This window comes from Myodes glareolus, chromosome 17 (genome assembly GCF_982192425.1).
Source record: "Myodes glareolus chromosome 17, mMyoGla1.1, whole genome shotgun sequence".
NCBI lineage: Eukaryota > Metazoa > Chordata > Mammalia > Rodentia > Cricetidae > Myodes > Myodes glareolus.
In genome coordinates, this window is record NC_142042.1 from 1,340,997 (window position 1) to 1,365,040 (window position 24,044).

General features: G+C 41.0%; 1 protein-coding gene across 7 annotated transcripts in view; it reads left to right on the forward strand.

Annotated features, from left to right (window-relative positions):
• Nucleotides 1–24,044, forward strand: part of Lrrc7 (leucine rich repeat containing 7) — a 464,597-nt gene that overhangs the window by 386,265 nt on the left and 54,288 nt on the right. For 5 of the 7 annotated variants that reach the window (XM_087897454.1, XM_087897452.1, XM_087897455.1 and 2 more), the window contains 2 exons: nucleotides 9,789–9,908; nucleotides 23,295–23,516. In XM_087897454.1, coding sequence (XP_087753580.1) covers nucleotides 9,789–9,908; nucleotides 23,295–23,516 — 342 coding nt within the window. The remainder of the gene's footprint in view (nucleotides 1–9,788; nucleotides 9,909–23,294; nucleotides 23,517–24,044) is intronic. The other 2 variants (XM_085677493.2, XM_048453499.3) reach the window with 1 other exon arrangement.

The window sequence follows — 24,044 nt, forward strand, 5'->3', positions numbered from 1 at the left end:
TTAGCTCAGGCAGAGTTAGAAGTTAACATGTGTCTTTCATAGGCACAGATCTCATAATGTGAGACAATGAGATTTATAGCTTATGGAATCTGATTAAAATCTGTTTCAATTTGCAAAACTTACAAACTACTACAGGTGATCAATGCTCGTCTCAAGCCAGGATCACCAGGCCATCTAAGAGACAGATACAGAGATTGATCCTTTTCATGAGAGCAGGCATAGACAATGTATCTCTGCTCTTGTCCTTTCTGTAGCTCTGGAGGGTACTCATTTATGTGCACAACTAACACTGTTACTGTATGCTTTTGTCTGACGGAGCGCATGTTTATAAAAAGTTACTGTTTGCCCGCTTACAGTTCAATGTGATGAATTTAGACGTGTTCATGTAATGATCTGTTTGTGGAGCCCGTGTTTACATCCTGTCACATGGTTATCTCCTCTACTCAGAGCGCTGCTTACAAACACAACACAGTTAACCTTGGCATGCTGCCCTATGGAGGTATTTCAGCAATGCATGCAGGCAGAAGCATGACTTTAAACTTGCAGACTAAGTCTAAATTTGACCTTCAAGACCCACCTCTTCAGAAAGTAAGTATGGACCGCCCTACATGTGCCAGCATTCCAAAGTCACTTGCTGTCTGTCCATTTGGTGTATTTAGACTGTACATCTAGCCCTGCTTGTTACGGACCCCCCCCCCCCCGTAGTCCAAAAGCACCAGGGAAAGTGATGTAAAGCCTGAATCTGTAGCTGCTCAGTGTTTATTGTAGCTAGACTGATGACCAGACTCTTGCTTTTTGGACTGAGCAGGTACATGGCTTTTGAAGTAGATTTAAAGATCATCTTTCTACTTATTCTTCTATTTTTCCATGGTTTTCTTTCTTTTGTGTTTACACATTTGTTATTTACTTTTTTGGACACCACCCCTGACCTCCCTTGGTAAAACATTCTGAGAACAATGCTGAAAACTGTTTTGAGATTTGGGTGGGTCCCTTAGAAAGCATAATATCCTGAGTAAGCATGGAAGTTAAATGTTTAGCCCTGTAAACGCTTTCTTGGTCCACTTTCCATGTGGGAACAGAACACAGCAGGGAGAGGTGTAAGTTTGAATCTTATCTGACAATTTGCTCTTCTTGGGTTAGTAGAAAAGCCACAATTTCACATATTTTAAACAAAATTGTAGGCATATTAGCAAGGAACTGATACTGTATAATAAAGAGAAGAAGAGTTCCCACTGTTAACGAAACATTTGTCTTGCTCAGTCAATATGGGGAATGCCCATTTTACCTGCTTAAACTGATTAATGCTTTTCCTTGGTTACATCTCAGTGGAGACTAATGAGTCATCTTCATACAATGTCATTATGACTGTATGTTAATGTAGTCATTAGCCTCAAAAGGTTTTGTGGATAAAGAAGTACAAAATAGGAAAAGAAAATGACAGCAACCCCTAACATTTCTTCTTTCTGAAGAAATTTGAATGTAAGACAAATTCCCATGCTGTAATGCTTCACAGTTGCTGTCAAATGTCTGGTAACATTTCCTAACTCTATACCTAACTCTGTGTAATTTAATTCAGGCTGTGGATAGCACACTTAGCTAGAAATTTTTATATCCACAGGTTTTTCCTCTCTCTGTTTCTCTCTGTCTCTCTCTCATCTCTCTCTGTCGCTCCTCTCTCTCTCTCTCTCTCTCTCTCTCTCTCTCTCTCTCTCTCCCTCTCCACACACACGCACACACACACACACACACACACACACATACACACACACACAGAGCAACCAAAGCCTAACTAAATTGGGAACATTTAAATACTATCTTATTTGTTCTCAGTCTCCCGGGGCCAGTGGTGCGTGATAACTTTCTCTGCTGGTATTTCCTGATGTCAGCAGTAACTCTCATCATGTCCGTGTTCATGGCCCAGCTCACAGTCTCTCAACTTAGAATTAGGGCTGTGGGCAGTTCATTTTATTCAAGTCAGCACAAGTTAGACCTAGGGATTCCATAAGCACAACCATTTTCTTGAAACCCTCTTTAAGACAACCTGTTCTTCATGTCCTCCCAGAAGTCCAAAGCCTTCATCCTCCTTCCATCCCAAACGAACAAATCCCCACACTCAGGGGTGGATGAGCCGTCTCAGGGATAGACGCCTCTGCCAGAGAACTTGGGAAGTAATGCAAACCAGACTTTGAAACTAAAATTAGAAGATTTCAAAAATAAAAATTATGAGCAGATTAAAGAACCCTGCTGGGCGGTGATGATGCACACATTTAATGACACCACTTAAGATTCAGAAGCAGGTGAATCTCTGAGTTCAAAGCCAGCCTGGACTACATAGTGAGTTCCAGGACAACCAGGGATTCACAGGGAAACCCTGTCTCAGAAAACAAAGAAAAATAAATAAATTAAAGGAATCGTTGTATGAAGAAAGCTATTTCTGGAACCCTCTAAAAATATCTAATGACAACAGCCCTAATTTGACTAAGTTGGGGCCTAATTACTCTTTGATCTACACAGTGATCTGGATTCATGCAGTAACTGAACAACAGCAGTGAACTTAAAACTCTGTTTCTGGTGTCTCAACTCCTCTCCAGATATGAGTTAGGGACAGCTGCCCTGTTGTGTTCATCTTGTAGTGCAGTGGCCCAAGAGAATAGATTAATTACCTCTCACAGTCACGATACCACATAACAGCCATAGTGCAGAGCTATCTTCCAGGGCCTCAGGACCATCCTTCCTTGGGCAAACACAGGACTCACAGGAAATCCCTTTGGAAAGGAAGTCCCTCTAGGAAGCACAATAAATTGCAAACCAACTATTTAGACATTGAAAGACTTCAAAGTCAGTTACTGTCAATACATTATCTCCTATGTAAAGAAGGAGAAAGAGGAGGAAAGGAGGAAGAAAAGGGGGGATGAAAACCCATTTCTAAGATTTGCAGCTTAAAGTCTATGAAAAGCACAAACTATTCTACCTGACATGTAGCGAGTTCAAAATATTAATTCATAAGCATTTGAAGCACAGCCAAAGCTGTGGCTGTGGTGGTTCAGCCTGCACTCCACCCCATTGGTTCCACCCTGAGCTCTGTAAACCTCATGGGGGAGGCTTCCTGCCAAAGGATAAAACTAACCTTTATTTGCATATTTTTGATTAGCATACAAAGAAATGGTTGCTGCTATGGCCCTTTCATCTAGACCCCCTTCCCCACTGGCCTCCTTCTCCCCAGAACAGTCCCCTCGTGTGTTCTATTATCCTCTCTTTCTGTTTTCTCTACCCTCTTAACAGTTCCTCTTGCTCCCTCATGGTCCCATACACATGCACAAAATTAACTCTCAGGCATCTAGATGAGGAGCTTCCTAAGGAATATAGAGGACTGTGCAGCACATATTTGTGGGAATGGTGCCCTTCCGAGGGGACACGTGGGCTGAATCACACCTTGCAGCCTTCTCCTCAGACGCCCAAACCTGGCCACTAGCACCAGGAAGAAGGAACACTCTTATTCCCTCCAAGCACTGATATTGTCCTTAAGCAAATTTATGATAAGCTAATTAAAGGACACAACTGATTGTAATGAAGAGCCCTGGCACCTTCGCACAGTATGCAGTCAAGGTCATGGGAGGCAGGGGCATGCTGATCTTGCTGTGTCTTTGGAACATTTTTAACTCACCCATGTTTATTGCATGCCAGGTCAAGCGTACATTTTTTTCATGAGTTAAAAAATAATTATAGTCTTTCTTTTCTGTATACGGGAAATGATATTTTATATGATAATTTCATGAACGTCTTTAAGATATTTTTAAAATTCCACCAAATACAACAAAATTAATATAAAAAGTTAAGATTGTTCATCAATGTGTTGACCTTTTGCTAAACTTGAAAGTCTAACAGTTTTTATGAGCTAAAATGCCAGATATACAAGTTAGGCTTAAATTATAGGATACCAATATTTCCTATTTATTTATTCATTCATTCATTCACTCATTCATTCATTTATCATTTATTTGCTGCCTTTCCAAAAAGCAATCAAGTCAACTTTCTATGATGTTTTCAATGGTTTATGTGCTTTTTCGGATGTGTTCTACTGTAATGAGCTCAGCTATTGTCTTGAGATGGTATGTTCCTGGGAAAAGGACAACATTATAAGAGAATGTCGGTTCAAACTGCTATTTTTATTGCCTAGATTAATGATACAATGATAAATATTTCTATTGGGAAAAAACAAAGATTGAGAAATACTGAAAACCCACTCTGGCTGGTACCGCAAAGTACCTGAAGGATGGTTTTTCTTGCAACTCACAAACCTACACGGACACATTTAGAAGGTGAATGAGAGAGATCTGAGTCTGAGGCTCACAACCCACACTGATGTATCGTGTGCTTTGACTTTATTGTCATGACTGTGATACCCAGTGTAAGCCCTCTCTGCATTCGGTGAAGTCTTTCACAATTTGTAACACCTGATATTCACACATGACTCACAGTAGTTGATACAGTTCCTTCATTCACATTATAATCCAAATAACCATAATATTTGATGACATGGAAAATTTTTAGAAAGAAATGAATGGTGTATCTTCACTGACCCAAGAGCACATGACCACGTCATGCTGTAGAGACAAGTGACTCAGGTTATCTGAACTAGGTGAAAGCCAGTGATCGCTCTGTGCCTTGTTAGATCCACCTGTCCTTCCTGACCACTCAGTTTCACCAGATTGTGCTTGATGACAAGAATATTACAGCCCCTGAGCACCATATGCTAATCATGCTGACAGTTGCCAGTACCAGAGAACATCAGACCTGGGGAGGGAACTCTAGCCTTTGCTAATGCCTGCCCAGGACATGGCTCCCAATAGAAGTACGGCAGCTTCCACAGAGCTAGATTGGTATTGGCTGCCTCTTCTTTTAGTGTTTATTACTGTAATTTTACACCATAGAATCTTTTGCTTGTTGTTTATAGAATTGGACAGTATTATAAATTATAGTTTCAGAGATGGAAGGCCTAAGTCGTATATATATGACATATATAAAATAATTGTTTCTTTAAAGTTACCTGGGAGAAACTGTCCTCCCTCCCTGTTTCATTAGTTATTAAATCAGTTGATTCATGTCTAAGAAACTCCTAGGTTAGGGAAATTTAGACAACAATGTTTGCCTTGACTGTGTTTGAACTTCTGGTGTCCTTTTTCCACTGGACCTATGCAGATGACCAAGATCAGATGCACCATCATCGCTGTGCCTCTATTCACCCTAAAGTCAAGAGTCGCTTACTCAATGACAGCTTTTCCTGCTAAAATTAAAGCAAGATCTATGCTGTACTCCAGGCTAACTTGTGCCTGCAATTCCTATCGATTCTGCTATATTTATTACTGACTCTTTAGCCCTCCAGAAAGAGCTATCCACCATTCTAATTATGAAAAAAGTCACCAGCCTGCCAGTGCACACAGTCCTCACAGACAGGGACTAAAATGAGCAAACAATGTATCAATGTGGATCGTGTCTCATCTCTGCTATGGCTAACACAGTCTTTAAAAATCGTAGCCACAACATTTTCACACAGTGTATTTGCCTCTGTCATAAGTATCTCTTCTCAAAAGGATTTCTGGAATACTAGGGCAGCAATAAGTTCACTAAAAATACTTTTGGCAGCTTATTTTTCTAGCATTTCCTGGTTTTGTTGTTGATTTTTATTTACTGATCTGTATGTTTGCTCCAGTTTGGGTGTTTTGTTTTGTTTTGTTTTGTTTTGTTTTGTTTTGTTTTGTACAAGGTCTCAGTATGTAGTCTATGCTGGTCTCAAAGTTTTGAACCTCTAGCTTCAGCCTCCCTCCTCATTGCTGAAATTATAGACATATGCCACCATGCTGCTTGGACAAATTATCTTTAACGTTTCCTTAAATCTATGAAAATTGCCTTTGCAAGCCATGTGGCAATTACCTCATAAAGCAGATCCTTGCATTCATCAAAGATGCCACAAGAACTTGGCAAGGTATCAAAGTCCAACACCACTCGTATATTTTCTTCAGCAAGATGGCATTACATATAATTTCACAAGCATACTGTACACCTTCATCTAGCAGATGATCAAGGCCACTGGTTCAGTTATGTCCATTTACTCACGTTAATACTATTTATATATAGACTTAGACAAATATACATCCATGTGGATACGTTCACATACATAAATATACATACAAATTTACTCAGATATATGGAGAGGGATTCATAGTGAAGTCCCAGCCAGATTAGAAATTGCTTCTTTTGCTTGACACTTACCACCATTCCAAGTTCTGAGAATCATCCACACTAAGACTACCCATAACCACAGCAGATTTTGGAGCCAGGTTTTCCTAAGCTATAGCTCTTATCAAAATCCTTGCTTTTCTACTAACTCACACTGGCCATTTCCTCTGCTGCTCTAATAATAAAAACCTGAGAGCCCATCAGCCAATGCCCTGTGCGCTGTGTGTTTCCTTGGCTGGTATGTGAGATGAGGAACATCAGAAGCCATCCTAACCTCGAGAGCACTGACGGGATGTGAGCACCTAGTTTAGCTTGTTTTCTTAGAAATAAAACATTATAACAGCAAGGGCTTCAATTTATATCATGCTTTCCAGTTGTTCCTTTTTATCTTCTGGAGAATTTTAACAACCAGAGGACAAATTTACTTACAGCATACATCCTACTTTGAGAAACAGTGTGAGCACACTAAATATCTCACTTTTCAGTCATCCCCCACCACCACCCAACATCAATAAGTGTTTCTGTGACTTTCCTGTTTCTCCGGACTCTAGTGCCTCACCTAGGAAAATCAAATCATAGCTCATTCTTGAAATTAAGAAGGAAAATTACTTACAGGAAGTACATTAATTTTACTATCCAGTGAAAAAGAATCTCTTTTAATGATCCTGCATGTTTCTGCTTCTGTGTCCCCTGTATATGAAAGAATTAGTGTGGCAGATAATTCTAATTTTTAAAAAGAGACAAATTAATTATACATTTATGAAGAACCCAGGGTCACAATGCCAGGGTTTTGATAGAATGGAGTTACACCTTTATTGTGGGCCATAAAGAACTGTGCCATTTGGAATAGCTCTCAGTGACTATTCAAAATAGGGTCTACTCATTTCTGGGCAGGTAAGAAAATGCATAAGAGAAAATTTATATGAAGATGAGAGTGACCTGAACAGAAAAAGAAAACCTATGCTGAATACTGTCTACCTCACAAGAATGTGTCTTGCACAGAGAGAGCCAGATGGCAGGTTGAGTTGTACCCTCAGGGCAGAGGACCCAAGAGAAAGAGACATGGATTCTGAAAATCCATAAAGAAAATACTACCCAGTGGTTCCTGAGTGCATGATTTCCTTCTGTCTACTTAATCTTTGTATTCTTGTTTGCCATATTTTAATATCTAGAAAGGTTGGGTGTGGGCACATGTAAAGATGTTAGTCTAGAAACAGTAAAGACTAGAAATCCAGGCAAAACTCATCAGGGAGATATCTCACTACTTCCAACCAACATGTTTTTCATGTGTGTTACTCTTCATTTGATTTTTAAAACACATATTCACTCAATATGAGAGTTCGCAATCAAAACATTTTTCCTCCATTTTCACTTCTGATGGGCTTGTAGAAACATAATTTACACAGTCAAAGCAAAAGGTGAAATTTGAGCTGTGACCTTTTCATTGTGTCCCTCAGAAGGGTTGTGAGACAGTCTCACTGTGAACTCTATTACACACATTGAGATACTAACCCTACTAGACACACTGAGATACTAACCCTATTAGACACACTGAGATACTAACCCTAGTAGATACACTGAGATACTAACCCTATTAGACACACTGAGATACTAACCCTACTAGACACACTGAGATACTAACCCTACTAGACACACTGAGATACTAATCCTATTAGACACATTGAGATACTAACGCTATTACACACATTGAGATACTAACCCTACTAGACACACTGAGATACTAACCCTATTAGACACATTGAGATACTAACGCTATTACACACATTGAGATACTAACCCTATTAGACACACTGAGATACTAACCCTACTAGACACACTGAGATACTAACCCTACTAGACACACTGAGATACTAACCCTATTAGACACGTTGAGATACTAACCCTATTAGACACATTGAGATGCTAACCCTATTAGATACACTGAGATACTAACCCTATTACACACATTGAGATACTAACCCTACTAGACACACTGAGATACTAACCCTATTAGACACATTGAGAGACTAACCTTATTACACACATTGAGATACTAACCCTATTAGACACATTGAGATACTAACCCTATTACACACATTGAGATACTAACCCTACTAGACACATTGAGATACTAACCCTATTAGACACATTGAGATACTAACCCCATTAGACACATTGATATACTAACCCTATTACACACATTGAGATAGTAACCCTACTAGACACACTGAGATACTAACCCTATTAGACACATTGAGATACTAACCCTATTAGACACATTGAGATACTAACCCTATCAGACACATTGAGATACTAACCATATTAGACACACTGAGAGATAGTCTCACCTTAAACCCAATTTTACTGTATTTCCTGGCAGTCCTTTAAAAACGTGCATGTGGTCAGAATACAGACAAAATGGATACTGAGTTGCTTTTTAAAAGACCATATTAGGACTACTCCATGTAGCCAGATGAGGCCTGGCAAGCACTTGCTTGTGACGCATTTGAAAGCAGCAACCCAGCTCAGCACGAAAAGGCTGAAGGACGCACCTCACACAGAGTACCAGAAAGCACAGCCTCTCTAGCCAGGTCTGCTACCAGGGATTCTTCAAAATGTGGGCAAGCCTAACATGGGCAGCTTCTGACTCACACGGGGATTCCCAATAAAACATACAAAACTCATGCATCCTGAAGGTTAGAAGAGAAGAGGACTTTGTACACACACCCCACTCTGTCTATACCACCAGTTACCTCTCCAGTAGAAGGTACAGGTTCTCCCTTTCCTATATATATAACTGCTTAATGTTAATCTAGCTAGAGTCTGGGTCATCTTAAAATATCTAACATCAGTATTAATAAAGACAGGATATCCTATTTGGTAAAAAAAAAAAAACACAAGCAAGAATATTTTTAATATTCTTAAACTTATGAAGGATTTAAATTTAATATATAAGTGATACATAAGTAACTGAATTTAGTAGCCAAAGCAGTCATGGCTTTCTTGAATGGTTCTAGCAGCTATCTGTAGATAATGCACAACGCCAAGCATCTTTATCCGCCAGTGCATATTCTGCAGAGGATTAGTGGAAAATCCTTAAAAAATTCACATCAAAGTCTCAAAAAATTCATGTTAGGCTTTGACTTGGAATACTGCACATTCCAATCCACGGATTGCATGGTTTCAGTTTATAGTCTAAATGGTAAGCGCATACTAAAGAGATAAACTAATCAAGCTTTAAAATGTTGTGGGTATTTTTAAAACATTGATTAATTTTATTCTGATTATCTCTATTCAGGTACTGTAGAGAATCTAAACTTTAAAATTCAGTAAATAACTCTGAAGTGGTTATTTTAATTGTATTTCTCATTGTTTCCAAAATAGCTGTCAGTTTAGAATTCTTACTCGGTAAATAAAATATAATAGTGTTTCCAGTTAGGATATATGTTTTCTATAATCAAACAAAATTAATTTTACCATAATTGTTAGGGACTCTTTTCAGAAAACTATCGTAAACATCACTAAAGAATGCCATACCATTTTCGCAATAGACCCCGTCCCAGCAAAGCAACATTTTAGACAATGGACAAGAAGATGTCTCTCCTAGTGGCCAGTGGAATCCTTACCCACTTGGGAGGCGGGATGTACCTCCGGACACCATTGCTAAAAAGGTAATCAATGTCGAGTTGACACAAACCATGAACCTCACGCATTCATCATAATATGTAGTCCATTCTTGTGTCTTAACATCATTTCTAACTTCATGGGAAATTCAAGCTAAATATTCTGCCACTCAGGGGTTTCTGGTCAACTGTCAATGTGTTGAAAAGAATGGAAATAAGCATAGTGTGGTGCTCAGTTAGTAATGGCTGCATGTAAATAGCCTGCAGACTCACCGTTTGTAAGAGCACCTTAGGACACACTTTGAAGTGCAAGTCCGAAAAGATGTGTTGCACACACTTCAGTTAGCCTTGGCTTCAGCGGTACATATAACCAACATCCATAAAATTATATTTATCATAAAAAAGGTTGAATTGCCACATCTTAAAGTTATAGCTGGGTCAATGAGATGCCTCAACGTGTAAAGGTGTTTGCCTTCAAGACTGACTACCTGATTTTGATGCCCAGAACCCATGAGTAGAGAGAGAGCCCATTTCCTTCAGTTGTCCTTTGACCTCCACTCGTGGTTTAGGTTACACATATGGTCACAGATGTACATACATGTACACACATAAATCGATAAATAAGTACAATAAATACAATAAAATGTTTAAAGTTGTCAAAGTTTGTCCAGCAAGCACTCACTGGGCAATGGTGCACACACTACATGCTAAGCACTTGCTTGGTGCTAGAGAAACAAAGATGAATACAAGCCTCAAGATGTTTTTAACCTCATGGGCGTAGTGAGTGGGTCAGACCACGAAATGTCACCGAACACAGTGAAAGGAAAGCTGCAGTGTGTGGAGCAATGGATGAGGAGAGGGGATCTGTGGTCCTCACTGTATTTTGCAGCTCTTACAAATCAGTAACAAGGGCACGTAATTTAATTTTTTAAATTAGCAAAACACAAGCAGCATTGAGAGGATAAATCAGGAAATAAGCATGACATCCTTTGTAGCAATCAAGGAAATGGGCCCAATCCCATCTTTCATCTACAGCCTAAGCAGAGAATTCTGGGATACACAAGCTACTTGTTTTGCACACAACACTCTTTCTGTGCCTGTAGGAACACAGGGCACAACCACTGTGGTAACAAGTCACATAGTGCAGCTGAGCAAGTACACTCTGAAGCAAGTCTCTAAAATCATAACTAAACTTTTAGTGTCATTCAAGGTCATGTAACATTTACCTGAAAACTGAACAGATTCAATTGTCTGTCAACAGGAAAGTGTCTGTTCTTCTGCTTGGATAAGGAATATTTTACCAAACTAAACAATGAGTAAATTTGGTTATTATAGTGGACATAAGCCCTAAAATCATAACCAGAAAAGTTGTCAGGTGATAATCCCAAGAAGGAACAGATTTGTTCAGTTCTAAGAGATAAGAAAAATTGTTTTTGTGAAGACATGATAAACATTGTATTTAAAATTATGCATCCTTAGAGGGAGAGCAATGGGCGAGACCTTTCCACCCCACTGTGGCACTTACGCTACAGTCTTGAGGCTCCAGTCACATTATATTGTAACTACACTTCATAATTTACATACATTGTAACCTAAGAGATTTCCACCCCTCTCCCTCATGAGTTTAGTCGGTTTTAAAGATGGACATTCTTTCTCAGAAGAACTGATGAGTTCTTACCTCCAAACATCACCTGTGCCTTAGGTGACACTCATCACGTGAGCCCCACAATGTGATACCTGTTGTGAAGGTTTACAGGCTGCGACCATTACTAGAAAGGACATCATTTGGGGGAAATAAAGAGAGCCGAGGACAGGGTCATAGTGTCCAATAAGCAGGATAAATAAGCAAAAGTCAGATCATGTGGGCTGTGTCTTGTAGGATATGGGAAAAGAAACATGGAGATATTTTCAAAGGGAAATGACATAACTCAATGTTTATTTAAACAGCTCTCTAGTAGATTTTCAGAGAACATACTGCAAAGGACAGAGATTAAAACCAAAGAGCAAGCTAAGAAACTTCTCTGACTATTCAGAGGAAAAAAGCTGGAGGCATAGTTTATAAGAAAAAGGCTTAGATGCAATAGAAACCTGACAGAGTCAGAAGTCTCTTGTGAAGAACCCTTTTGTGTAATCAGTAAGCAAACTGGGATTGAGGTAAATTAAATGTACTCTTTTAGAAGAGTCGATTATATATTATCTTTTCAAAAAAATACAGGAATGTCTGTCTCTTTCAGTGCCGGGGAAATAGGAATGAATCTGCTAGGGCTAGAGAGATAGATTGGCAGTTGAGAGGATTCACTGCTCTTGCAGATGACATGAGTTCAATTTCCAGAAACTGCCTGTAATTCTAGATCCAGAGAGATCCAGTATCTCTGGTCGCCTGTGGACCCCTGCACATGTATGAACATGCCCACACAGAGACACACGCCTGTAGGCAGAGTTTTCTTGTCCTGCAGCCCCTCTCAAAAGATTTCTCAGAGGCTTAATATTAATTGCAAATGCTTGGCCAATAGTGCAGGCTTGTTACTAACTAGCTCATACAATGTAACCCAGTTCTATTCATCTGGGCTGCCCTGGGGCTCATGGCTTTCACCTCAGTCACATTTTGTGTGTCCAACTCGTTGTCCATCCGGCTGGCGACTCCTCTGCCTCTGCCCTTCCTCATTCCATCATTCTCAGTTTGGTTTTCCTGCCTAACTTTATCACGCTCAGCAATTGGCCAATCAGTCTGTTAAAGGAACGTTTTTAAAAGAATACATGTGTTATTTGGGTTTACTATGTCTTATTACTTTGCTGTTAACATGAGATAGAGGGACCCTAGAGAAGAAAACTGGAGATTGTAAAAGAGATGAGAAAGAAGGAAGGGAGAGGAAAAGGAACTGACCTGCTTATCAAGTAAGAGTTATATAAAGCCCAAAATTCTATGAAAAAAAGACTCTACAGATGCAGTTCCATTGTAATAACTGAGTCAGAAAGATAGTTTTGAAGAAGGAATAATTTCCCTTTTTACTGACCCATTTCAAATATTCATTTTGATAATCCAAAAGACTAGGGTGATATAGCCCTGTTGATGGCTTTTAATGTTAATTAGATGGTGTAAAAAATTTAAAAGCTTACTCTTTGTATTGTGCATTTCACAAAAGTAATGTGGATAGGAGCTTGTGAAAACATAAATTAAAATTTCTTTTAAAGCAGAAGTTGCAGGCAAATGGCAGGTGTTTAATGTGACGAACATTGTCCTGGATTCTTACATGGTATGTAATTATTCTTAGCAGAGAACATTTCTTTATTTACCGATGCTGGTGTGACCATGCTGTAGCCAAGAAGTCAGGGGCTCCTTCTTGCCTCCACTGACTCTGAACTATCCCTTTAATAAAAGTCCAAATCTAAAAATTACCTATTAGATAGCAATCAAGTCAGTGGTGGAACATAAACCTGTCAGATTAAAGCAATGGAAAGAATCAGGTTAAAACATTTCACCCATCAATCTTTGTCCCATAAAGCAAACAATTACTCTTTTTCAGAAATTTGACATAAATCTATCATGTTCACATTATCTTTGCTTTGATAAAAGTCTAGAAGAAAAATATAAAATTAACACAACAGCACAAAAATGCTCATGGCCAACTCTGTAGCCAGAAGACACAGACAGCACAGCAACCGGGGCTCAAATGTCTCAATTTCTTGCCATGTGGTTATTAGCCCTCTCACCCCAATATGCATTAGTTCTTAAAAGCATTAAGATGGAGAAATGGCTCATAGCTTTTATGGCTCACTGTTGCTCATGTCTGTCCCCTGTCTCAGCTCTCTATTGGGGAAATGTGTGACAGCAACATCAGAAAACACTGCGGGTTTAAATGACCCGACGTGCCCTGACTTTTGCCACATCCCACGCTTATGGCTGCTCTATTGTTTCTCCCTTACGTTAATAACTTCCAATTCCATTGCTGTGCTCTGTAGGTTGACATTTAATCATAGAACAATGTGCTGATAGCTATTCAATAAGACAGAGATGAGTGCCCTCATATCAACCAGCTGCCGCCCTATGGTACGGGGCACCAAAGTGAGAAACCTTTACCTACCTTCCATCTGTCATTGGAGACAGAGCGGTGTGTCGCCTGCATCTAAGTAAAACCTGCAAGATGAGCAAGACCTGTGAATGTCCCTCATATTGCTGACATGCCAACAAGCTCTGTGAGGTAACACTCTAGCGCCCAAGTGCAAGGACAAGTGTGGACACCAAGTAGAAATTAAAGAGAAGACATAGTCTTCTTAACAATAGTTTTATAGAATTGTCATAATCACAAAAATGTGCAGTGTAGAGAAGGCACTGCAGTGCCTGATGGGAGGTTTTATGTCATCCTCACGACGTCATTGGATAAGGCCTTGGCCATATGGAATTAAGGAACAAGGGCTTAGAACCCAGCACTGTGTCGGCATACGTGTGCTCCTATTGTCCATGTTGGTATATGTCCATTGTGCTCATGATGGGTTAAATATGGACATGTATTTTTGAGCAGACCCACACATGCCTTTCACAAGCCCCCTCCCTTTCCCAAGAGCCTCATGGGCTCTATACAGTCTTATTTCCGCTTTCACGGCATATAGACGTCCATGATTTTGTGCATCTCTATAAAATCTAGAAACCAAAATGAGAGAAAACATTTCTCTCATAAAAGAACATCTACTCCTCGTGACTGAAAAGAGGATCCTGTTTGCATATAAAACATATCTTTTTTGTTTTTTACCCATTCCCCTGTTACTGGATGCCTGGGTTGGTTCATGAGTTTAGCTGTTGTAAATGGGGTTGCAGAAAGCTTTGAAGCTCAAGACTCTATATGATATGTCCACTTGGAATTCTTTGGTACAGCTGGGTCATACGACAGGTCTGTTTTCAGTTCTCTTAAAAACCTGTATACTTATTTCACAGTGGCTGAACTAGTTTAGATTTCCACCAGGGTGTCCTCACCGTCATTGGCATGTGTTGTTACTCTCAGAGGTTCTCATTCTGACTGGGGCTAGGTGGACTATCAATGTAGCGTTGATTTGCATTTCCCTGAAGGGTGGTGAAGGTGAATATCCTGTTTATTGGCCATTTCATAGTCTGAGAACTGTCTGTTCTTTCATGAGTCCCTTCACTGACTTGGTTGTTTGATTTCTTGTTGATTAGGTCTTGTGTGTGTTCTTTAAGTACTCTAGATATTCTATCATGCATATAGCTGGTGAGGTTTTTTTTCTCATTTTTCTAGCCTGTCTCTTCACAGATCGGATTTAATTGTTTCCTCTGCTGAGTAGAATACTTCTAATTTCATTTTTCTATTGTTAGTGTTATTTTCTGAGCCACTAGAGTCATTTTCAGAAAGCCCTTGCCTATGCCCAGCACCTCCAAGTGTTTAGTCTTTTTTTAAATTTTTATTGCTTTATAAATAATACCATTCAAAATTTCCGCTTTCTCCCCTCCTCCCATTCCCCTTCCGCTCCCACACTCACCTCCTCCCTCCCCCTCCAGTCCTAAGAGAGGGCAAGGTACCCTGCCCTGTGGGAAGTCCAAGACCCTCCTCCTTCCATCCAGGCCTAGAAAGGTGAGCATCCAAACAGACTAGGATCCCAAAAAACCAGTACATGCAGTAGAAATAAATCCCAGCGCCATTATCATTGGCTTCTCAGTCAGCTCCCATTGTCAGCCACATTCAGAGAGTCCAGTTTGATCACATGCTCGTTCAGTCCCAGTCCAGCTGGCCTTGGTGAGCTCCCATTAGATCAGTCCCACCGTCTCCATGGATGGACACACCCCTCGCGGTCCTGACTTCCTTGCTCATCTTCTCCCTCCTTCTGTTCTTCATCTGGACCTTGGGAAATCAGTCCAGTGCTCCAGTGTGGGTCTCTGTCTCTATCTCCATCCATCGCCCGATGAAGGTTCACTCCGGATGGATCTCCTCAGTCCATGTGTTTAGTCTTAAAGCTCTTGGTCTCACTGACTTTCTCCACTGCCCCTGAAAGGAGCTGCCCATGTCTGTCTGGCAGGTCCGTCTTAGCTGTCCTTTGCTGTGTCCCACAGAACTTCATGCATCATATCTTCATGTACAGTATCCGATGTACTGCCTTACTTGGCATGGACTTGGATCTATGCAGTGCTTAGGGAGTGTCCTTCCATCCTTCTGTTACTGGCCTATAGTTTAAGTGAATTCTGGTTGGAGACCATCTTTTGGGTGACTTCAGTTTAAGCCAGGCTGAGACAGATTGCTGTAGTAAACTGAGGAAAATTCTAGGCATGACAATTAGAAATTGATGACAGAAGATTCTGTTCCATCTAGTCCCACAGCCATTCAGTTCCAAATAAAACCACAGAGTTTTATATTAAGTATAAACTGTTTGGCCTATTGCTCAGACTTTTTACTAACTAGCTCTTACAAGTTAAATTAACCCATAATTCATACCTATGTTTAGCCACATGGCTTGGTACCTTTTCTCATCTTCTTTCTTTTGTGTCTGGTTTGTGACTATGTCTCTACCTTTCCTCTTCCCAGAATTCTCTTACTCAAGTCACCCTGCCTGTACTTCCTGCCTGGCTACTGGTCAATCAGCTTTTTATTAAACCAATATGAGTGACAAATCTTTACAGTATACAAGAGCATTATCCCACAGAATGAAATGGTTGGTCGAGGGTAATGTTGGGTTCCTCTGTATTTTTATGTTCTTGATAATTTTCAATCCAGTTTTTCTATCAGTTATTACATAAATAGATATTCATAATTATTTAGTTCAGTTCTAGTTCAATAATTTTTTGCCATATCTGTACCTCTGTGGTTTCACTATATTATAAGACTGTCCCAACTTTTTGATGAACTAAACTTTCATAGTATAAAGTTCCAATCTGTCTCTGGTAAATTTTTTTTCGTCCTGACATCTTTTTTATTCAATTCCATACAGTCACTTTTGTTTTCCCTTAATTAATGCTCACACAATGTAATTTAATAGATCTGTTTTTCCTGCCTTTGTACTTAAACTAAGAATTGAGGGACTGAGGAAATGGGTCAGCTCATAAGGCCTTGCCACACACACAAGCCTGAGGATCTGAGTTCAAACCTGCAGAACCCAGGTGAAAAGCTAGAGGCAGCAGTGTGTGCTTGCAATCCTGGTGCTGAGAAGGCAGATAAACAGGATCCCCGGATCTTGCTGCTCAGCCCAGCTGAATCAGTAAACTCGGGTCCAGTAAGAGACTATTCCAAAGAACTAAAGTGGAAAGCAACTGAAAAACACTCCCAACATTGACGTCTGGCGCTCACATGCACATGCACACATGTGCCCTCATGTCCTCACTCAAACGTGGACACACAGACACACACAGATACCACACATGCACATACAACAGCAATAAGTTAAGAAATGACACATCAAAAGCTTAATTTCATTTGATTTTTTTTATTGTTGATTGTGGGTTTTGTTGCTTCTGTGGTTCTTTTTCTGTTTCCTATGAATTATTTGAACACCTCTTAGAATTTCAGTTTAATTTATCAATTATATTTTTAATGTGGCACTCTACATAGCTTCGGTAGTGCTGCTCCTAAGGTATACACACACACACACACACACACACACACACACACACACACACACACACAGCTTACAAATCTCCTGGTGTCAGGAATTCATGGCTGAAGCAAAGTACCTGGGCCTGACCTCCCTGCTTTTTGGGCTTCCATCTGCTTTGTGTGGAGCACACTCCTCTTGCATCTGCCCTGTGTGTGTCTCCGTGCAGATGCATCAGATTTTGTCATAATTTTGTTTTGATCATAAAAGAAAGTTTGGCAATTTAAGGGAAGGAAAGTCGATTTGTCAGCCAGCAAATCTTTTGGCAGTGTTTTTTCTTCCTTTTTAACCCAACAAGGTTTCTCTTTTCCCATTTTTCTTCCTGCTGCTGAGGTGCTTTACGACACTATTTAAAGAGAGCTCTTGGGACAGCAAATGGCCCTCATTTTCCTCATCTGAGACTGTCCTGATTTCCCATCCATTGCTGACAAACACCTGGACCATTAGAGGGTTGGGAGCTGACAGTGAATTCCTCCCAGCACTTGAAAATTATGTAATTTCCTTCTGTCACTCATGGCTTCTGGTGAGACATCTGCTGACATTCAAATTGTTTTTCCTTTGTAGAGAAGGTGTCATCCTTTCCTCCAGTAGCTTTGAAGGTTTTGTTTGCCTTCATGTTTAGTCATCAAATTAGGCTGTGTCTGCACATGGCACCTTGTTTTTCTCTGCTTCCTGAACCTGTTAAGTCTTGCCAGTTACCAAGTTTCCAGGCTTGGCGGGAGGTGGGGGGGGATTGTTTTTTTAAGATTTATTTTATTTTTAATTATGTACGTGTGCAGTGCCCATGGAGACCAGAAGAGGGTGTCAGATCCTTCTGGAGCTAGAGTAGCAGGGGGTTTATGAATACCTGCTGCAGGTGCTGAGAATGGAACTCTGTCCTCCGCAAAGGCAGAAGTGGTCTTAGCCACTGAGCCATCTCCCCAATCCCAGGGCATTATTTCTCCTGTTTGCCTTTTAGCTCCACATTCTTTCTCCCATCATTCCAGACGTCATACTCATACAATTGCTAGAAGAGTGTGTAGTCCTCGGGTTCTTGAGACTTTTCTCACATCTTTTCTGTGTGCTTTCTCTCTGTTAATCAGACAGTGATTTCTGTTGTCCTACTGTCCAGCTTCTGTGGTCCCTTGCTAAGTAGCTCCACACGCTCGCACACATTAGGTAAGATCTGCACTTGTCTGTGGATGTGGATGTGTGTGAATGCCAAAGGACACTGTCTTTTACCTTTGTTTTTGAGACAGAATCTCTTACTGTCCTGGTACTCCCTTGCAAATCCAAGACGCCCATCTACACCTCTTCAGTGCTAAAGTTGCAAGCATATACTGCCACACATATTTTCCACCTGGCTCTGCTTGGGAAACATGGCTTCTAGGGATTGAACTTGGGTCCTCATGTTTGGAAGGCAATCACTTTATTGACTGAAGTGTCTCTCCATCCCAATTTGGTCTTTCTGCTTTAGCTAACTTCCTCTAATTCCGTTTTAGTTGTGGAATCTGACTTGTAATCACAGGGAAATAGAAAGAAAGGCTTTGGAGATGAAGAGGTGGCTCAGTGGTTAAGAGCACTGACTGTTCTTCCAGGAGACCTAGAAACAGTTCCAAACATCCACATGATAACTCACAAACATCTGTAACTCTAGTCCCAGGGGATCTGATGGTGCACAGACATACGTGCAGGCAGAACACCCATACGCATAAAATAGAAATAAATAAATCTTAACAAAAGTCATCTTTAAAAAGGAAAGTTTCCTTGGCCTTCACTGAAATCCCAGACAAAGGATCCTCGATGTTACTAGGTTGAGATGGAGACTCCAACTCCCTGCTGATACCCTCTGAGGCTGTGGTCCATACAATTGCCTCACTGTCACAGGGTCAGATGGAAGTCTGGCTCTACTAGGCCTTCTCCAACATCCTATTAGGAAAGCAGAAGTCTTATCGTGTCTGGGTTGGAGGGGGCATTGAGTGCTGTGCCACCCTACTTGTGGTCTGGGTATTGGGGGTTGGGGCATTGTACTTGAAAGTCATATAGCGTGCTCTGCCACATCCCAAGAGAGAAGAGACTAGTCTCTCCACTTGGCCTTTGCAGGCATTGCTAAGCTAAGGCTGTGGCGTGTTCTATGGTATTGAGCTCTGGAAAATAAGTCCCCATCTAAAAGGATTCTGTCTACGTACTTCCTGATCCTTTACTGAACAGAGATCTTTGGGGTTTCTTGTGGGATGGTTTTTCTTGTTATTGTCTGTCTGTGTTAGGTTGCCTTTTGAACTGACCGTTCATACAGCTCCAAGTCTTCCTACAATGCAAGGAGTTCACCATCAAGTTGTAACTTGGTCCCTTCCAGAATTCTTCTAATTTTTAGTCATCTTACATGTGATATGTAATGTCCAAAGATTCTTATTATATTTAAGTTTGGGATGAGTGAAGGGAATGTAGTGCATCAACAAGGAAACAAAAGAATAGCTAGCCTAGCTTTTGAAGCCTAGTCTGCTTTTTAACAGGGAAGGGCACCAGTGCAAAAGGGTGCGACAGAACTGGGCTTTTGCTGTTTTACAAAATTACTAAAATGTTGGTTATTTAAATGCAAAGGAACTCCTTGGAACAAGTCAGTGCCTGTCTGGGAGAGGGTCTATAGTTAAACTCTTGCGACTTACATTTAGAATATAAATCATGCCCTTTTGAACTCCCTAAGCGCCCTGAGCTGTCATCTATTTAAGTTGTGTTTGGTTTTTCCAAGCAAACTCCTGTTGTTCAAAAGCCAAGATAGATAGTGAGACAGGCCCAGCTGGTCCTCCCAATGTATGTCCCCACCTCCTGTGCAGGTCTGGAGGAACGCTGTGAGTCAAACCACCTCAGTGGCAAGGGAAATTTTCTTTGATGTATGAACCTCTAAACACTGAACAGTTTCCCATAATGAGTCCAATTAGCTTCAGGCTGCTTTTGGTGGGTTATAGCATGGTATCAAATCAGCATTCTTTTCTGTTCCAGGTGTAAATATTTTCTTCAGTTCTTTAGATGTTAGAGTTTTTTTCCATGTAAATTTTAACAGATAGTTTTGGAGTCAACTGGAAAATACCGTACTCTAACTCGGTTACGGAATATGTATGACCTTCTCTGACCTCCTCTGAAAAGCTCCAAAAACACGGACTCCTCTGCTTCCTTTTGTCATCGCAAACATATCACGGTGTCTTTGCAGAAACCTTCGTGTTTGCAATCCCATACGACGAGAGGCAGTGTGCACATGGCTTGCTTCCCAGAACCCCCGCTTGCTTAGGCAAACCCAGCCTCCAACATTCTTGTTCCCTCAGTGTATTGATCTTCATTATCAGTGTCCTTGTCACTTAAGGAAGCTTTTGTACCACTCACAAAGTCCCCTTCCCGTCCTTCTGAACTACATCCATCCCTCTCCGTGTCTTGTCGTTTGTGTTTGACTTGACACAATTAGGTGTCTGTTCTTTGCTTTCTACAGCCGTCCACAACTACACTACACTTTCTACACTACATCCACAGCCTGCAGCCCAGGAGAGTGGGTGGGTAGGCAGTCTTTTGCAGAGTGATTGCTTGCTCCTTCCATGCTCACCATCTGAGAATATAAGCTTTATTAACTCACAGTAAGGGAAATCTTACTCAACACAACAGCACCATCTTATTGCTTACCTGTCAGCTTAAAGTCTCAAGCAGAGCATCTAAGACAACCCACAGGCCATGATCCACTGAGTGGTAAATACAAGGGCTGCTAAGGAACTGACCGTGGACACTAGCCAGACCCTGAGAGTCCTCCGCCTGGTTCCCTGTCTGTTCTCAATTGAACTGGGATTGGAGACAACAATGCAGTCTAATACTGCAATCAAGAGGATGACTTTGATAGACAGTTTTGCCAAATGCTGGTTTGAAAGTTCCCCAGTTATATGAATTATTTAGGAATATTGTATACTATTGCCCAACCTTAGTATCCTCTCCAGTAAAACAGGGTAATATTAATAATCACCTCTTGACGTTGTTGTGAAAAATCACGGAGGTAATGCATAGGAGATACCTCGGGACACGCTTCAGCACCACCTTGGATGACAGCTATTGGCTACTAAATGTGTTTACTGTGCCTCTCACTGAGAAGAGTGAGTGGGATATCTACATGTCCTCAAAAATTCAAAAATAGGAGCAGAGTAGATGGCTCAGTTGGTAGAGCACCTGCCACATACACAGGGACACCTGAGTTCAAATCTCCAGCACCCAGAAAAAATCTAGAGATGAGGGATAATTGTAAGCCCAGACGGGGGAATCGAGGCTGACATTTCCTGGAACTCACGGCACACAAACATGAACATGTACATACACCACATGGAAACCATTCAAACATCTATGCAATCCTGAACTCAAACTGGCCTGTCGGTAGAAAAAATACACCAGAAAAAACATAGGTCTAAAGTTAGAGTTCTGCACAATAGAGAAGCTGTTTCACCTTTGGACAAAGTCGCTTCCAAATAAATCAGCAGCATAGATTCCCAGCAGGCATTATTGGTTTCCTCATACAGGTTATATACTAAGATGAAGTTGCCAAATATTTTACCAGTGGAGGTGAGAACCAGGCAGGAATGCAGAAACCAACCCCCCTCAATCTGCTTCCTCTGACCCCAGGAGATCATTCTGTCTGATATGTAGCTGGCAGTGCCAACTGATTCAGGAAATAACCCTGGGTTTGCCAGAGCTTCCATTTACACAAAAAGAGAATGAAAAAACTTGTGACAGCAGAGAAAACCTGAACTTGCCATTAGGACTTCCAATCTTTTAGACTGGCCAAAAATTGACAAGTTTCTGGAAGTTTTCAAAAAGAGAGATGAGTCTGAGGAGCAAGCATTTGCCTTTGAGGTTATCACACTGTGGTCCCTCTTGTGGGTAACTGCACCTTACCCCAGTACAGGCTCAAACAACCACACCTTTCCCTCTAATTTCCCCTGACTGAAACATCTTTATTGTTCATAAAATTAGAAAATGGTTCATAATGCCAAGACAGCTAATTGGACATCTAAAACATAATCTGAAGGTTGTTTATTTTGCATTTATATTACCGATTAATGGAGTAATTTATTTTTAAATTGCCTCTTGTTTGGAATCCAGCAAAGTGTTTCCCTCTAGATGATGTTCTGTTTTCACTGTGGGTTTCTTTATTTTCCACACTCTTTAAGAACTTTAAAACAAAGGAGTGTGCACGGCTCATTGTAAATGCCCTTCCTGTCCCCACAGATGGCGGATACTTACAGGCCCTTATCACATGATTGACTTCTAGTGCTCTTGAGCTAATAATGTAACAAATTAATAAGCATTTATTATTTTCCCCTGAACCAGCTCACTGTGCACCTGTGTCATAGAACTTAAGCAATTCTGTTGTTTTGCCTTAGGAAGTGGGATTATAGTCCCTCTGACGCTACACAGCGTACATTTTTCAGTATAAAATATCAGCTAGCACTAACCTTTATTTTTAAGGTTTGGATTCTTTTCTTTTGAGATTCTTATCGGATGGATTTTGCTACCTTATAATCAGGAATAAAATAGTCTTCGGCAAACTACCAGATGACTGCAACGATATCAACGTCTCTGCCATCCCCATGGGTGTACCCCTACCTTTCCTTTGTTATTTTTCCCAGCCTGGGCTGGGAGCCCACATGAGGGCCCCTCACCCATGGAGTACCTTCTTTCAGCCTGGGCTGGGAACCCATGTGAGGGCCCCTCACCCGTGGAGTACCTTCTTTCAGCTTGGGCTGGGAGCCCATGTGAGGGCCTCTTGCCCATAGGGTAGCACTGGTGCTTTCTGCTTGGGTCACGGGGAACTCGGCCTGACAATTCTGCTCTCTACAGGCAGGCAGCCACATTCAGACCCTGATGGGGTCACAGAGCCTTCAGCACCGCAGTCGGGAGCAGCAGCCATACGAGGGGAACATCAACAAGGTGACCATCCAACAGTTCCAATCACCGTTGCCCATCCAGATCCCTTCATCACAGGCCTCCCGGGGACCTCAGCCTGGACGGTGCTTAATACAAACGAAAGGGCAGAGGAGTATGGATGGCTATCCCGAGCAGGTAAGGGCGCTCTCGTAACAGTCAATGGGCATTCAGGAGTTAAAACAACTCCGTGCTACACGGTAGTCCTCGACACACAATGTTTTTCATAGGAACTGATTGTTGCTGCCAGAGGCTGGGGGCAATGACACACTGGTAAAATGCTCTTTTATATGCAAAATACAATGGTTTTCCAGTCCTGTCCTTCCTTCCCACTGCCCATTCCAATTCAACACCAGTTTTGAGTGTGATAAAGAACCTCTGTGGATGGGGTATGTTGACTAAGGTCCCTAGTGAAATAGAGGGTCCTAAAGATGAACTACTATGCCATCTTCATTTGCAGAAAAACATTTTTAGTTCTATTTTCTCGTTGTTAACTATGTCAGAGTATAGAAAACCCTAAAGAATTATTAGAAGAGAAATTTTTGAATGTTCCAAAAGCTACCGATTAATGCAATGTATCAAAATTATAATGATGAGTACTATTCTGTCCTGACTAGAATCGGGACTTACTCTCCACTGCAAAACATTCTCCGTTCTTGAGACTAC